General features: G+C 40.0%; 4 protein-coding genes across 4 annotated transcripts in view; all 4 read left to right on the forward strand.

Annotated features, from left to right (window-relative positions):
• LOC138052255 (BTB/POZ domain-containing protein 6-like) overlaps nucleotides 1-3870 on the forward strand; it is a 246290-nt gene extending 242420 nt beyond the window's left edge. Inside the window, exon 2 of the mRNA XM_068898652.1 lies at nucleotides 3156-3870. The gene's annotated coding sequence lies outside the window, so the exon portion shown is untranslated. The remainder of the gene's footprint in view (nucleotides 1-3155) is intronic.
• LOC138053990 (polycystin-1-like protein 2) overlaps nucleotides 1-15000 on the forward strand; it is a 293920-nt gene that overhangs the window by 218360 nt on the left and 60560 nt on the right. The gene's annotated exons all lie outside the window — the stretch shown is intronic.
• On the forward strand, nucleotides 1505-3870 carry LOC138052254 (BTB/POZ domain-containing protein 6-like). The gene has a single exon (XM_068898651.1). The coding sequence runs from the start codon at nucleotides 1553-1555 to the stop codon at nucleotides 2894-2896; it is 1344 nt and encodes a 447-aa protein (XP_068754752.1). The 5' UTR covers nucleotides 1505-1552; the 3' UTR covers nucleotides 2897-3870.
• On the forward strand, nucleotides 7589-10088 carry LOC138052256 (BTB/POZ domain-containing protein 6-B-like). The gene has a single exon (XM_068898653.1). The coding sequence runs from the start codon at nucleotides 7669-7671 to the stop codon at nucleotides 8998-9000; it is 1332 nt and encodes a 443-aa protein (XP_068754754.1). The 5' UTR covers nucleotides 7589-7668; the 3' UTR covers nucleotides 9001-10088.

Raw genomic sequence — 15000 nt, forward strand, 5'->3', positions numbered from 1 at the left:
CGGTTATCGTCACAGTAGGCCTTGTCTCACATCCCATATTCCGGCTTATACTCTGTGGAACGTTAAAGATCCCACACACTATTCTAACATAGCAGGGCACGGAGTTCCCGGTGTTGTGGTCAGGCGTGAATTCTCCAGTCTAAATATGCTAAAGTTCAAAACCAGTCTTTGTAGTTCAGCAGAAATCCGCAAGTGCAAACGTCATGTACTCCGTACCATTACGGACAAAGACGTGCAATGGACAATGTGTAATAACATAAATTGCACCGGCAACATATTAACATCTTACTATAAGTCACATGAGATAACGTCGTGGGCGTAGGAAGGGAGCCATCAGATGTGGTCAAGGCACCGAAATTTCTCTCCCTCACTACCGGTGAAGGGTTGTTTTTGTAAGATCAGTATCAGTAAAACGATCCGAGGGTCGAAATCTCGGGCTGCGTATGCATCATCAGGATGAGACGCTGTGGCAACGGGTCCTGAGACACTGCCACTAGTAATAGTTCCACTTTTGTTATCCTGATTTCGGGCATTTAGTTTGCACATGCTCAAGTTCCTTAGAGCTCCGAATTTACCACTTGTGAAATACAATCACCGAATTTCAATAACACATCGATTCCGTCATGTTTGTGGGGTATGAGAGAACGGAGTGATCTTCTCACTTAGCTGTACAACTTATTCAATTGTCGCTTAATTAAAGGACACTCGGGTGGCTCCAATGGGATTCGAACCCATGCCCTCTGCGATGGCGGTGCAATGCTCCACTATGAAGCCACACAGTTAAGAGAAGGTAAATTTGTTGGGTAAAGCATTGCACCTGTAACGCAGAGGTCATAGTTCGAATCCCGTTGGAGCAACCTGAATTTGCCTATAAAGAGACAATTGCTTAAAGCTATCTAGCGAAGTGCGAGGGTCGCTGAGTTCTCTCATTCGTGTATAACCCGCAAATGTACATTCACTTCATTTGTAGGGTATCTTGCTCGATGAAAGTCCTAGTTGAAAGAAACAAAGGAATTGGTTTCACAAAATCCAAGTTTAAATCAAACGTCTTTATGGCAAACGGTACAGCACTTTTCGGTTTGTCGCTCTTGGTCAACAAAATTTTTTAGTTCTGCGCCTGGGTAAGAAACAAGTAACTGGAGCCGATTGAGATGGACCAATGAAAGGCAATTTTCTAGTTGCTTCGAAAGAGAGCAAGGTCAGGTCAAACTTGCCAGATAAACCAACAATTCTGGAATTTTATTCTGAAAAATTTCTGTGGCATTCGATTTCTTACCCTCTTTCAATCAAAATGATTTCCGTTTAAGCCTGGATTCTTGAAGAATACTTGCAGCTGCTTTTAAGTAGCTTATCTAACTGCTATGATCTTTCTAACTTTCATTTCATTTTCCACGTTTTCGTCACTGTTAATCTATTTTCATGACTATGTAAGCTATTGTAGCCCACATTATTTCATTCCAGTTTACCACGGAACGGGGCAAGGGGGCACTGGGTACAAAAACGATCCAAACGCCTCAAGAACAAAACTTCTTTTTCGATATTTGCGCTGGTCATGTCTGAGAAGGGAACTAAACCAGATTTTTGGCAATCAACCGCTGATAGCACTATCCGAGAACGATGTAAGTACATTTTAAATCAAGAACTCCTCAGCGATGTGAAGTTCTTTGTTCGGGATAATCGTTCTGAGGGCGGAAGTGCAAGCAAACCTATTTCAGGTCACAAGTTTGTTTTGGCGATCAGCAGTCCAGTGTTTTATGCCATGTTTTACGGTGATATGGCAGAGCGGGGAAATACTGTGGAGATCTCTGATTGTAACTACGAGAGTCTGATGGAGTTATTTCGTTTTATTTATTGCGATGAGGCGAACTTGACTCCGGACAATGTGATGCAGCTGATGTATTTGGCAAAGAAGTACATGCTGCCTTCCCTGGCCGACAAATGTTCCACTTATCTTCAAGAAAACCTGGACGGATCGAACGTGTTCAATGTCTTACCGCACGCGCAGAAATACGAAGAGAAAGGTCTGCTTGATCGCTGTTGGAAGGTGATCGACGAAGAAACGGAAGAAGCTGTGAAATCCGATCGTTTTGTGACAATCGATGGGTCAACATTGGAGAAATTAGTGGAGCGAGACACTTTGAGGATCAAGGAAGTCGAGTTGTTCAGAGCTATTGATCGCTGGGCTGCCAAGGAATGCCAGAAGCAAGGGCTTGCAGCAAAAGGATCTGATAAAAGAAGAATCCTTGGAGAACGGATCGTGAAAGGGATACGTTTTCCTCTGATGGCACAGAAAGAGTTTGCAAGTATAGTCCTCGACTGTGAAATTCTCACTACCAAAGAGTCTTTCGAAATGGTAAAATATTTTAACGATGCACTGACCACCCCATTGGGATTTAGGAGTGCGAAAAGAGCTGGACAATATAGTATCCTGTCTCGGTTTGGCCGATGCATTTATATTGAAGGCGGCTGGGTTTATTCCGGTCTAGGCCCCGATGTTATAGGTATCTCAGTTGATAAACCCATTAAGTTGCATGCAGTCCGTTTCTTTGGGAGCGAGAACAATGAGTATTCAGTGACACTGCGCGTTGAGCGCAGCGGTGATATTTCAGTTTTAAGTGGAATGATGGGAAATTTCCCATCTGAACTCATACGGAGTGAAATGGGAGAATATTATGGGTTCAACGTCTTCTTTCAACGCCCAATTCTTTTAGCAAAGAACGCCACTTATCTTTTAACTGCTAGTATAATTGGCGCCCCTTCCTATTTCGGTGACCTTGGACATTCCACGGTACAACATGTACAGTGTGGAGTGACATTTAATTTTTCGAGAGGTAGTGGCCCAACTGACATTCGTCTAGGCCAATTCTCTGAATTTTTGTTTACTACGATTTCATAAGTGTAATTTCTTGAACCGTTAAGCCATGTCGAATTCAATGGCTTCGTTAGATCAGTAGTGTTATTCAAAACACTCTGTCAGTCAGACCTCTGGATTGCATGCAGAAGGAGCGTGACCGTTTTCCTTTGAAAACACGCATGACTAGAAAAAATTAGTGATTAAACGTAATGCGCTTCAGCAGTTCGGTTAATTAGTTGGTTGCAAATTGCTTAAAATATCACCGAGTAAAGGAATTCCATGTGGAACTAGTTTGAAATAGGTTCTCGCTGGTGATGAATATAAAAACGAAATGAATCAAATTTATAGTTATAACACTAGGAATGCGTATTACTTCCATAGTTTACGCCAATATCGAACAGTATTCCGTTATAACTCACTTTTTTATTCCTGATATTGCTGGCTCTCCTTTTTTGTAATGCGTCCTTTCAAAGAAGTCCTTTTTAGTAAAAACTATTTTCTTCAGAGACGCCTTACCAGTAAAAAGTGCTAGAACTCTTGTATATAAGGTTCTAAGTTACTTTGAGGTTTCCTCGTCATTGTTATGCTTGCCGGTCTTTTTAGTCTTCAGCCTTACATAATATAGTGAATATTTAGCAAAGGAAAACAGTCTAAATTCAATCCTCTGAAAGAATTAGAAACCAACATGCAGTAATGTGCATGCCAGCAATATCCTTGCAATGATGGAATTTGGACACACTTTTTTGCAGTTATGTTTAATTCTTGGAATCATGATTGTTCACTAAGTATACCTCAGTACTCAGTGTATAGGCAGTTTAGTATTAATGAACTATTTAGCGCGACATCGAATGTATTGACACGAATGCCATTTTTTCCATTCTGTGTAATTTCAGGCTTTCTACAAGTCAGATTGAAAACAATGTATTCATTTCCTCTCTATAATGTTGTATGATGCTTAAAGCAAGTTATGAAGTTGGCGAAATCATGTAACAAATAAAACAATTGTTTATCATTAATCAATTCAACGCTTTTGGAATTTCAGTTGTATCGGGGGCACCCAACGCTAATCTTCGGTGAATGTGTTCGGAAGAGCCAAACTTTTCTAAGAATTTCGATTTTACGTTGCAAACAGCTATAGATTTCTTTACTAAAATATCACCTAAAAGATTCGGCAACCAGGGAAAAGAAGTCCCTTACGTTTTCGAAAGGATATTTATATAGCAAGCACTTTCTGAAATGAAAATTTCATTCCCTATAATTTTCGGACACTTCAATTTTCAGCTAATAGCAATTTTTCAGCCGTAGCAAGTATGAGGCAAACTGAGGCACTTGCTTCGGTCATTTTTTCGTGCAATTTAAAAAAAAAGCGTGATTCCGGTGTTGTCTTTAATATGTACTCATCATAAACACTTCCGAAGATAATTTAACCACGGACATTGCCTCAGTCATATTTTTTTTCTGGCTACGGCCCTGTATCCGAACAGATCAAATTCTCCTAGGTGATAAAAAACATCTCTCTGGACAGTCTTTATACGTTACAAGTAGCCTAGAAATGTCTCTCAAAGGCGTTTGGCTCAATTTGCTCGTTGGGTGTCCTTGTTGCATCTCGAACTTGAAGACAACATCACTCTTATCTGTGGATAATGCATACTGAAGTGTCGATCCGAGACTAACTTCCCACATCTCAAAAGGCAGGAATATAACACATAAGATCTTTTGAATGATATCTGGAGAGACTGCAGCATATTCATGTCAAATCAAAGACATCAACCGCGACTATTGTTCAAGATCAAGGTAAGGAAGCTGCTGACATTTAGTCACGCCCAAACCATAACCCGCAATCAGGCTCTATTTTAGTTTCGCGTGGTACATACTGTGGAGTTGGCTAAACGAAAAATATTTTTAGCGAGCGGCGACATACTGAGAGAACACGAGTGAAGCTAAAAATAGGCCTGACCGCAGGTAACCTAAACCACAGTAGTGTTCGCATATTTACCAGAGGAATCGTTGGGTCATAAACGTGACCATTGCGATGTCATGTGAAGGCTTTGGTGGCCGAGGAAAGAATAGACCTCCTGTGTACCTTGTGAATATACCTAAAAGACGTTTATTTGATCATCGAAATGAAGCCTGTTAATGTACTTTAGGACATGGCAGTTCTATCTATTACTATGGTAAGAATAAATCTCGTTTCTCTGATGATCAAATCAATTTCAAACCGACGATTACTTTAGCCTTTGACCGGCTGCATGATCTTTCCCAGATTACGTCAAGTTTAAAATCCTTTTGAAGCCGAAGTTTTAAAAGCAAACAAAGACAAAGGAGTACAAGGTATCCCAAAGGTTGTAAAATACATTTCTTTGCTTACGAGACAAATTTTTGAGATTGGATTGTTTGGTTTCTTTATTATTTTGATACTCCTGTTCCGCAAACGCAATTAATGAAGAAAAGAGAATACTTCGGGCCTTAAAGTATATTACTCTAAAAATGAAGGAATTTATTAGCTCAAACTGTTACCTTAATTTAAAACCATAAACAAATTTCAAACAAAGGTGTGTGAACGTAGCCCAAAAGGCGGTAAATAAATTCCTGAGAAGTGGATGTCAATGTCACTTAGAGAAGTTTTGAATCATACTTAACTGACAAGGGACAGTGAAACAACTGTTTTAAGAAATGGTTTTCTTTTCGGTTGTAGTGCAGTTTGCACAATGCGGTGGAAATGTGTTGAAGACCCTGTGTGTTGGTTCGGTCGGAGCTGAACTCACGACCTCCCGCACGGAAGTCAACGGCTCAACCAGGGTGGACAGAGGCCTGGCTCAACCAACTGAGCCAACCGGTCAGCGACACTATGTATCTGAACTACGCAGGTACTTCATCTATCCCTTATTATAGTGTATTTAAATTATGAGGTATTCCCACGAGTACCGCGTATATACCATTGCATTTCCCTATATACATAAAGTACTTAACCTGAAATATCCAGGGCGGCCTTCTCGCTGAGTAATAAACGTACGTATAAAAACCTAATGATTGATACCTTAGAAGTGAGACCCCAACCCAACCATGTGAGAGATTTAAGCATCTTAAAGAAGGGACCACCTAGGTAATGAAATTGAATAAGAATATTTAACATAATCAAGTATCATTATTATTTTTATATAAACAGTTAAGCTTTTCTTATTGTATTACGTAGTTAGGGGCACAGCTAAGATTACTCAAGTGTGTCTTTTTAATAATGGAAAGCAAGGGAAAATGTTTAAATCACTGAGGAGAAAGTGCTGCCGTTGTAATGATATCTGCAAATGGTAAAGGAAGGAAGGAAGGACTATGGAATATAATATAAACTGGTAGGCCCCTTTCTCACATCCTATATTCCGGCTTATACTCTGTGGAACGTGAAAGATCCCTCACACTATTCTAAAAGACCAGGCACGTAGTTATCGATGTTGTGGTCAGGCGTGAATTCTCCAGCCTAAATATACTAAAGTTCAAAACTAGTCTTTGTAGTTCAGCAGAAATCCGCAAGCGCAATTGTCATCGGTACTCCGTACCATTACGCACAAAGACGTACAATGGACAATGTGTAATAACATAAATTGGACCGGCAACATATTAACATCTTACTATAAGTCACATGAGATAACGTCGTGGGCGTAGGAAAGGGAGCTATCACATGTGGTCAAGGAACCGAAATTTCTCTTCCTCACTACCGGTGAAGGGTAATTTTTGTAAGATCAGTATCAGTAAAACGATCCGAGGGTCGAAATCTCGGGCTGCGTATGCATCATCAGGGTGACACGCTGTGGCAACGGGTCCTGACACACTGCCACTAGTAATGGTTCCACTTTTGTTATCCTGTCTTCAGGCATTTAGTTTGCGCATGCTCAAGTTCCTTAGAGCTCCGAATTTACCACTTGTGAAATACAATCACCGAATTTCAATAACACATCGATTCCGTTATGTTTGTGGGGTATGAGAGAACGGAGTGATCTTCTCACTTAGGTGTACAACTTATTCAATTGTCGCTTAATTAAAGGACACTCGGGTGGCTCCAATGGGATTCGAACCCATGCCCTCTGCGATGGCGGTGCAATGCTCCACTATGAAGCCACACAGTTAAGAGAAGGTAAATTTGTTGGGTAAAGCATTGCACCTGTAACGCAGAGGTCATAGTTCGAATCCCGTTGGAGCAACCTGAATTTGCCTATAAAGAGACAATTGCTTAAAGCTATCTAGCGAAGTGCGAGGGTCGCTGAGTTCTCTCATTCGTGTATAACCCGCAAATGTACATTCACTTCATTTGTAGGGTATGTTGCTCGATGAAAGTCCTAGTTGAAAGAAACAAAGGAATTGGTTGCACAAAATCCCAGTTTAAATCAAACGTCTTTATGGCAAACGGTGCAGCACTTTTCGGTTTGTCGCTCTTGGTCAACAAAACTTTTTCAGATAAACCAAAAATTCTGGAATTTTATTTTGACAAATTTCTGTTGCATTCGATTTCTAACCCTCTTTCAATCAAAATGATTTCCGTTCAAGCCCGGATTCTTGAAGAATACTTGCAGCTGCTTTTAAAGTAGCTTATCTAACTGCTATGATCTTTCTAACTTTCATTTCATTTTCTACGTTGTCGTCACTGTTAATCTATTTTCATGACTACGTAAGCCATTGTAGCCACCATTATTTCATTCATTTATACTCAATCTTTATGTCCAACACTGCCCAGTTTACCACGGAACGGGGCAAGGGGGCACTGGGTACAAAAACGATCCAAACGCATCAAGAACAAAACTTCTCGTTCGATATTTGCGCTGGTCATGTCTGAGAAGGGAACTAAACCAAATTTTTGGCAATCAACCTCTAATAGTACTATCCGAGAACGATGTAAGTACATTTTAAATCAAGAACTCCTCAGCGATGTGAAGTTCTTTGTTCGCGATCATCGTTCTGAGGGCGGAAGTGCAAACAAGCCGATTTCAGGTCACAAGTTTGTTTTGGCGATCAGCAGCCCAGTGTTTTATGCCATGTTTTACGGTGATATGGCAGAGCGGGGAAATACTGTGGAGATCTCTGATTGTGACTACGAGAGTCTGATGGAGTTATTTCGTTTTATTTATTGCGATGAGGCGAACTTGACTCCGGACAATGTGATGCAGCTGATGTATTTGGCAAAGAAATACATGCTGCCTTCCCTGGCCGACAAATGCTCCACTTTCCTTCAAGAAAACCTGGACGGATCAAACGTGTTCAATGTCTTACCGCACGCGCAGAAATACGAAGAGAAAGGTCTGCTTGATCGCTGTTGGAAGGTGATCGACGAAGAAACTGAAGAAGCTGTGAAATCCGATGGTTTTGTGACAATCGATGGGTCAACATTGGAGAAATTAGTGGAGCGAGACACTTTGAGGATTAACGAAGTGGAGTTGTTCAGAGCTATTGATCGCTGGGCTGTCAAGGAATGCCAGAAGAAAGGGCTTGCAGCAAAAGGATCTGAGAAAAGAAGAATCCTTGGAGAACGGATCGTGAAGGGAATACGTTTTCCTCTGATGTCACAGAAAGAGTTTGCAAGTATTGTTCTCGACTGTAAAATTCTCACTACCAAAGAGTCTTTCGAAATGGTAAAATATTTCAGCGATGCACCACTGACCACCCCATTGGGATTTATGAGAGCGCAGAGAGCTGGACAACATAGCATTGTGTCTCGGTTTGGATCCATTGGTCGAGGCAACTGGGGTTATTCCGGTCGTGGCCCCGATGTTATAGGTATCTCCGTTGATAAACCTATCAAGTTGCATGCCGTCCGTTTCTTTGGGAGCGAGAGCAATACGTATTCAGTGACACTGATCGTTCAGCGCAGTGGTGATATTTCAACTTCAAAAACAATGGGAAATTTCTCATCTGAACTCATACGGAGTGAATTGGGAGATTATTATGGGTTCAACGTCTTCTTTCAATGTCCAATTCTTTTAGTAAAGAACGCCTCCTATTATTTAACTGCCGCTATAAGTGGCACCAATTCCAGTTACGGTGACCTTGGCCAGTCCACGGTACAAAAGTGTGGAGTAATATTTAATTTTTTGAAACGTACTGGCTCGACTGATATTCGGCGGGGGCAATTCTCGGAATTTTTGTTTACTCCGGTTTCATAAGTGTAATTTTTTTGGACCATTACGCAATGTCGAATGTCAATTTAAATAGACCTCTAGATAGCATGCAGAAGGAGCGTGACAAGAAGAAAATCGGGTTTCCGTTTAAAACACGCGCAAATAGAGAAATTTAATGGTTTAAACGTAATGCGCTTCTTCAGTTCGCTTAGTTAGTTGCCGACGTCCATCTCTGTAACGAGTGAAACAACAATTTTCTTTCGTCAGGGACAATTTAAATTAACTACGGAGGTTGTAAGGACGAGAATGGTGTCACTCATTCTCGTATTTCAATCATAACTCACTATTACAAGAACCAGTCCTTGTAAATTACTTGAAATATCAGCGAGCAAAGGAATTCCATGTGGCATATGAAATTTGTACTCTTCGTTTTCGTAATATATACTTGGTACTCATTGGCGAAGAATAAACGTGAAATTAATCAAATTCATACAACACTAGAAATGCTTATCCTTTCCGTTTACGCCACCGTAGATCCAATATCGAACAGTTTTCCGTTTTCCAATGAGTCCTGATATTGCTGGCTCACTTTTTCACGCGTCCTTTCAAAGAAGTTCTTTTCAGCGAAAATTGTCTTCTTTAGAGGCTACTTACCAGTAGTACGTGTACGTGTTTCAACTCTTGTATGTAAGGTTGGAGGTTTCTTTGAGGTTTCCTCGCTATCATTATGCTTGTATTTTTAATGAAGCTCTGTAAACTTCTTCAGTCTTATATGATACAGTGAATTGTTAGCAAACTAAAATAGTCTACATTTAATCCCCTGAAAGAATTGGAAACCAATGTAGTAATGTGCATGCCTGCAATGTCCTTGCAAGTTGATGCTATTTACACGCACGGTTTTGCAATTATGTTTCATTCTTGGTATGATCATTGTTCACTATTAATAGGCTATTTAGCTCGATATAGAGTGTATTAACCTGACTGTGATTTTTTCCATTCCTTGCCGTAGTTCAGGCTCTATACAAGTCACAATCAATTTAATCATTTCCCTTTCATAGAGTTACATGATGCTTAAAGGAAGTAATTTAATTTGGCGAAATCACGTAACAAATAAAACAATTATTTACAATCAAGTAGTCGTTCAGTTTTGGAATTTCTGATAATTGCATCCCTCAAGCTTGTAGACAGCAAGCTAGTAGTTAACTTAACTGTAGATACGAGACTTGTCACATCTCAAAAGAAAAGAATATAACAAAAATACACAACTACGGTATTTGTGAAAATACACAAGATATTCGAAATGATATCTAGAAATGTATATTAGTTAAAAACGAATATCAATATTATAGTTATCATGATATTTGGTTTAAAACCCAAAGAAGGTAGCAAATACTGAATGCTTGGCACATCAGTCAAAAATTCCGTAAAATTTCTCAGTTAAATCGTATTTCAAAGGTCTCCAAGTTAAAGAACATCTCTGCTCAACCCCTCTGGATTAGGTTTATTTTTCGTGTTTTTCCATCTTATTTTTCCATCTTAAGTGATGCTTGAAGGTATATATTCGACAGCACTTCAAACCCTAAGATTTTTTTGAGATTCCTGGAAAGATTTTGCCCTTTAAATCCCCTAAAAGCAACGTTATACATATTTTTTCTTTTGGAAACTTCAGCGCTTATTGAGAGGAACTCTTCCGAGCCAATTATTTGGTAGCCAATGAAATTTCAGGTAATTTATCTCCAAAAACTATTATGTAGCAAATACCCGTTTTTGGTCGCAAATACCCAACTTAGCTGTAATTTTTTTCTCGCTAAAGTAAATAACGTAAATAATAGACTTGATAGCGAAGATAGAAACAGTTCACAAGATCGCACTTGTTTTAAAGCAACCTGCCTAAACACAGAAAGCTGTTTTTAAGCCTTATTTCATCCTTTTTTGGCCGAAAAATGGACAAAAATCACGTTTTTGGCATTAACAATTCTTACAAGCGATTTCTTCTAAAAGTAGGCTGAAAACATATTAAATAAAACTGGTCCAAACCATCTGCATAACCCTTTGTGGTATTTTATGGAATGTTTCGCCAAAAACCTGTTTTTGGCAAATACCATCATTCCCCACCCCTCCCCCCTCCAACTAAGTTGATAAGGAAATGGCACTCTTTAGTCTTCATGCTGGTTTGTCTGCATATAAGGTGAGAACTTCTAGTTCATTTTAAGTGAAAAGCAGATGAAGAAGCTTCTTTTCCAGTAAATATCCATAACCCGCCACTCTTTATGGATGTTTAGGATATCATAAAGACGAAACTTAGGGTGCGTTCGATTGACCGTATTCTGGAATAGCAATACATGGAATATAAGTTAGAAATCCTTCGTTTTTACGGAGATTCACCTTAAAATTGTCAAATATCTGCTAAAATGCTATTTTAAACATATTTTTATTATCCTTGTTGCTTCGAAACACGCCAAACATACCGTTTTAATCATTACTCAACGTATTCATATTCCGGAATAGGGTCAATCAAACACGCCCTTCTTATAAATTAAGGCTTGACGGGAGCCCACGAGTAGGAGCATGCCTCTCCCATGCAAGCCCTCTGAATGAACCTTTGTGCGTAGAACGCCACGAGTTCTTCGGCTCTGCACGCACTGTTTAGATGATGGCCAATCAGAATAAAGTTATTGTCGAACAAAGACAATAAGCAAAAAATAATGTACGCAAATTGATGTAAATGTGAGTCTCCTGGTGAAGTGTTACTTTTAAAAATAGAAAGATATGAGGAAAGGTTGACTCAAGGATATAGTGCATAGGGCGGCTCTTAGTCATGGGCTCCTGGGTTTGAAGGTGAATTGAAATTCCCAAAGGGGTGGGTGTTGAAACAAACAACCCTACTATGTCTCAAATGGCAGGTACATAGCGAAGATATCGTTGACGACACCTAGGGTCCTTTGTTTCTGTGGTTGGCTCATTTGAATAACAAAAGCAACGTTTGTAAAAAGTTATCTTCCCTGTTCAATTCGAATTCCACGTAAATCTTCCGATCGTACATCTGAAGCCCTGTGCGACAACACACTCGCTTAGTAAAATAACAGCATTGCACCTGCATTGCAGAGGTCCATAACTTGATGACAGCCGGAGTGGACTAATGTCGGCTTTATTCTTATACCACATCAAGAATATCATATAATCATGCGGAAAAAGTGGCAAATAAAGGACTTAAGTATATCCGTTTTCACGCTAATTCCTTACCTTGTGGCACTGTCCAAATATGGTCATGGTAGCGATCACCGAAACCTATAGCTTTGTCACCAGTTGTTGAAAAATAAAACTATTACTTCCTCAATCTTACGTAAATTGCCAGAATTTGAGACTTCTAGACTTGCACTTCATCAGCTATGTAGAACGAGACATTGGACGTTATTTCGCGCTATACTTATTTAATACATTTTAAAATATTGACAGGCAATGTACATGCACCAGGTAAGGTTTAATAGCATCCATCTGTCTCGCTGAGGTTTAGTCTTTTGAACAGTTGCAACTCCTGCTGTGGAAATCATATTGTGGTTTACCATGGTTAACACTATCCTAGGAATGGCACATTAGTGTGCATGGGCATACACTAACGTACATGACCCTACACTAGCCTACACTTGCCTAAATGGGCGTACACTAGCTAGACCACTTGGGCACACACTGGCCCACATGAGCACACACTGGCCTACATGGGCCTTATTGGTAATCTAACACCCAGCCAAATCGGGTACAAAACAGCATGGGAAGGACTAAAAACTGAGTAAGGTCACATCTGCGAAAACTCATGACTCGTGGCGCTGATTCTGCTGTCGCCTGTGCTCACTCTTCTCTTCGTACTGGTGCCCTCTCCTTCTCTCTCACACTTTGACACTGGTCTTGACGGTAAGCTTCTAGGCATCTTGGTCTGCGGCTATGGCTTCCAGGTCAGCTGGGTTGATGTTGCCAGCCCTGAGATCTCGTTTACAAAAGTCCCTGAATTGAAGCATTGGCCTGCAAGTAGGTCTGGAGCCTGAGGCGAGCTCGCCTTAAAGGATGTCTTCTGGGATTCAGCCATCCTGCATGCAGATGAATGGCCGAGCCAGTGTAGATGTCCCTGAGAGAGGAGGGCAAACATGCTTGGTGTTCTTGATTTGGCCAGTACTTCTTTGTTTGGGATACATTCCAGCCGGGTGATGCCAAGGGTTCTCTTAACACGGCGCAGATGGAAGGCATTGAGTCTGTACTCTTAGTAGGTGTACAAAGTTCATGCCTCACTGCCGCAAAGCAGTGTGCTCAGAATACGGTAATTTCATCATACATCATATATCATATCATATATATCTTTTTTTACCCTCAGATTTTTAGAGTAGCTTGAAGTAGCTAATATCTCAGAGCATTTACCCTCCCAACCATGATACACCACAGACGACAGACCACAACACCGGGAACTACATGCCCTACTCTCTGCGACAAGTGTGCGGGTTCTTTTACGTCCCACAGGATTACGAACATGAAGGGTTGTGAGACGGGACCTCCGGTTTATCGTCCTTATCCGAGAAGACTAGAGTGTCTAACCATTTGCAGAAGTAATTACAAAGGCAGCACTTTCTCCTCAGTTATTTAAAGACCCGGAGTGTTGGTCCGGCCGGAGTTGAACTCACGCGTGACAGCTCGGTGCTCAACCAACTGAGCCACCGGTGCGCGGTGAGTTACACAACTTCTTTACACGAAAGCCGTATAGAAACAGAAGTAAATACTGTACAACTACACTAAACATATGCAAATATGTAAAGCCGTATGGAAACAGAAGTAAATAGTGTAAAACTACACTAAAAATACCGGGGGTATGTACAAATAATAAAAAAAGTAAAATATAATCAACAGTTTGCCTGCCTACTAGCCAGTTTACTTTTAAAGATAGCTTTAGATTCGGACGCTTTTATGCCAGTTGGTAATGAATTCCACAGCATTCCTCCTCTGTATAAGAAAGACCCTTTATAATATTGTTTTTGGAACTAGGTCCAATACAACATTATATTCCGTATTTCTTAGCTTAGATTTATAAGGGTTGTTCTCGCAGGCTTCCGAGAAAAGGTCGCTTAAGTAACTAGGTACATTTCCATTCACTGCATCATACATTAATAGGCTTAAATGCCTTTGACGCCTTGAGGCAAGCTCTTCCCAGTTTAGTTGTTTTCGTATTTGTGCTGAATGAACATCATAACCTTGAAAGGTTATTATGCGTGCAGCACGATTTTTCTGGATACTAGTGACCATTCCCTGGTCTAAATTGTCCAAACAATGTCACAGTTGTCGAACACAGAATGGATAAGAGATTTGTAAATTGTATTTAGAACATCTAATGGTACATACATACACGTGCCTGTTTTAGACCACGGAAGGATCGATTTACTTTTGATCAAAGTTTGTCAACATGCTCGTTCCATTTATGATTTTCATCTAAGTGAATTACTAAATATTTTGTTGTTTGTTTGTTTCGTTTCGTTTTTTGTTTATTTTGTTGTTTGTTTGTTTCGTTTAAGGATGGTGCCTACTATTGTTATTGCGCATATGTTCTGCGCATCTCGAGATACTCGAATTTCCTATAGGTGGTCTTTATTAATACAGGGATATTTTTGCGCGGTTTAAACGTATGCGGAGAAACCAGAACTTAGCAAGTGATCTTGGTATCCAAAAAGAAAATTGGAAGTAACCAAGCATTTTTCAGAGATAATTAAGCTTCAATTTGTAAAAGAACGCCATACATTGCTTTGTATTTTAAAGCTTTTTACAAACATTGTTGATTAATTATCTTCGAAAAATGCGTGGTTACCCTCAATTTCCTTTTTGGATTTCAATAACACTTGTTAAGATCTGCTTTTCCCGCATATTCAGTAAACCGCGCAAGAATACCTTTGAATTAGTAGGCACCGTTCTTAACATAATTGTTGCCAATCTTAATTGGATAGTCTCTTCCTAAGTTAGATAATTTGAAGGTAGTTGTTAAAAACATATACTCTGTTTTAGTAACATTTAAGT

This window comes from Montipora capricornis, chromosome 6 (genome assembly GCF_036669925.1).
Source record: "Montipora capricornis isolate CH-2021 chromosome 6, ASM3666992v2, whole genome shotgun sequence".
NCBI lineage: Eukaryota > Metazoa > Cnidaria > Anthozoa > Scleractinia > Acroporidae > Montipora > Montipora capricornis.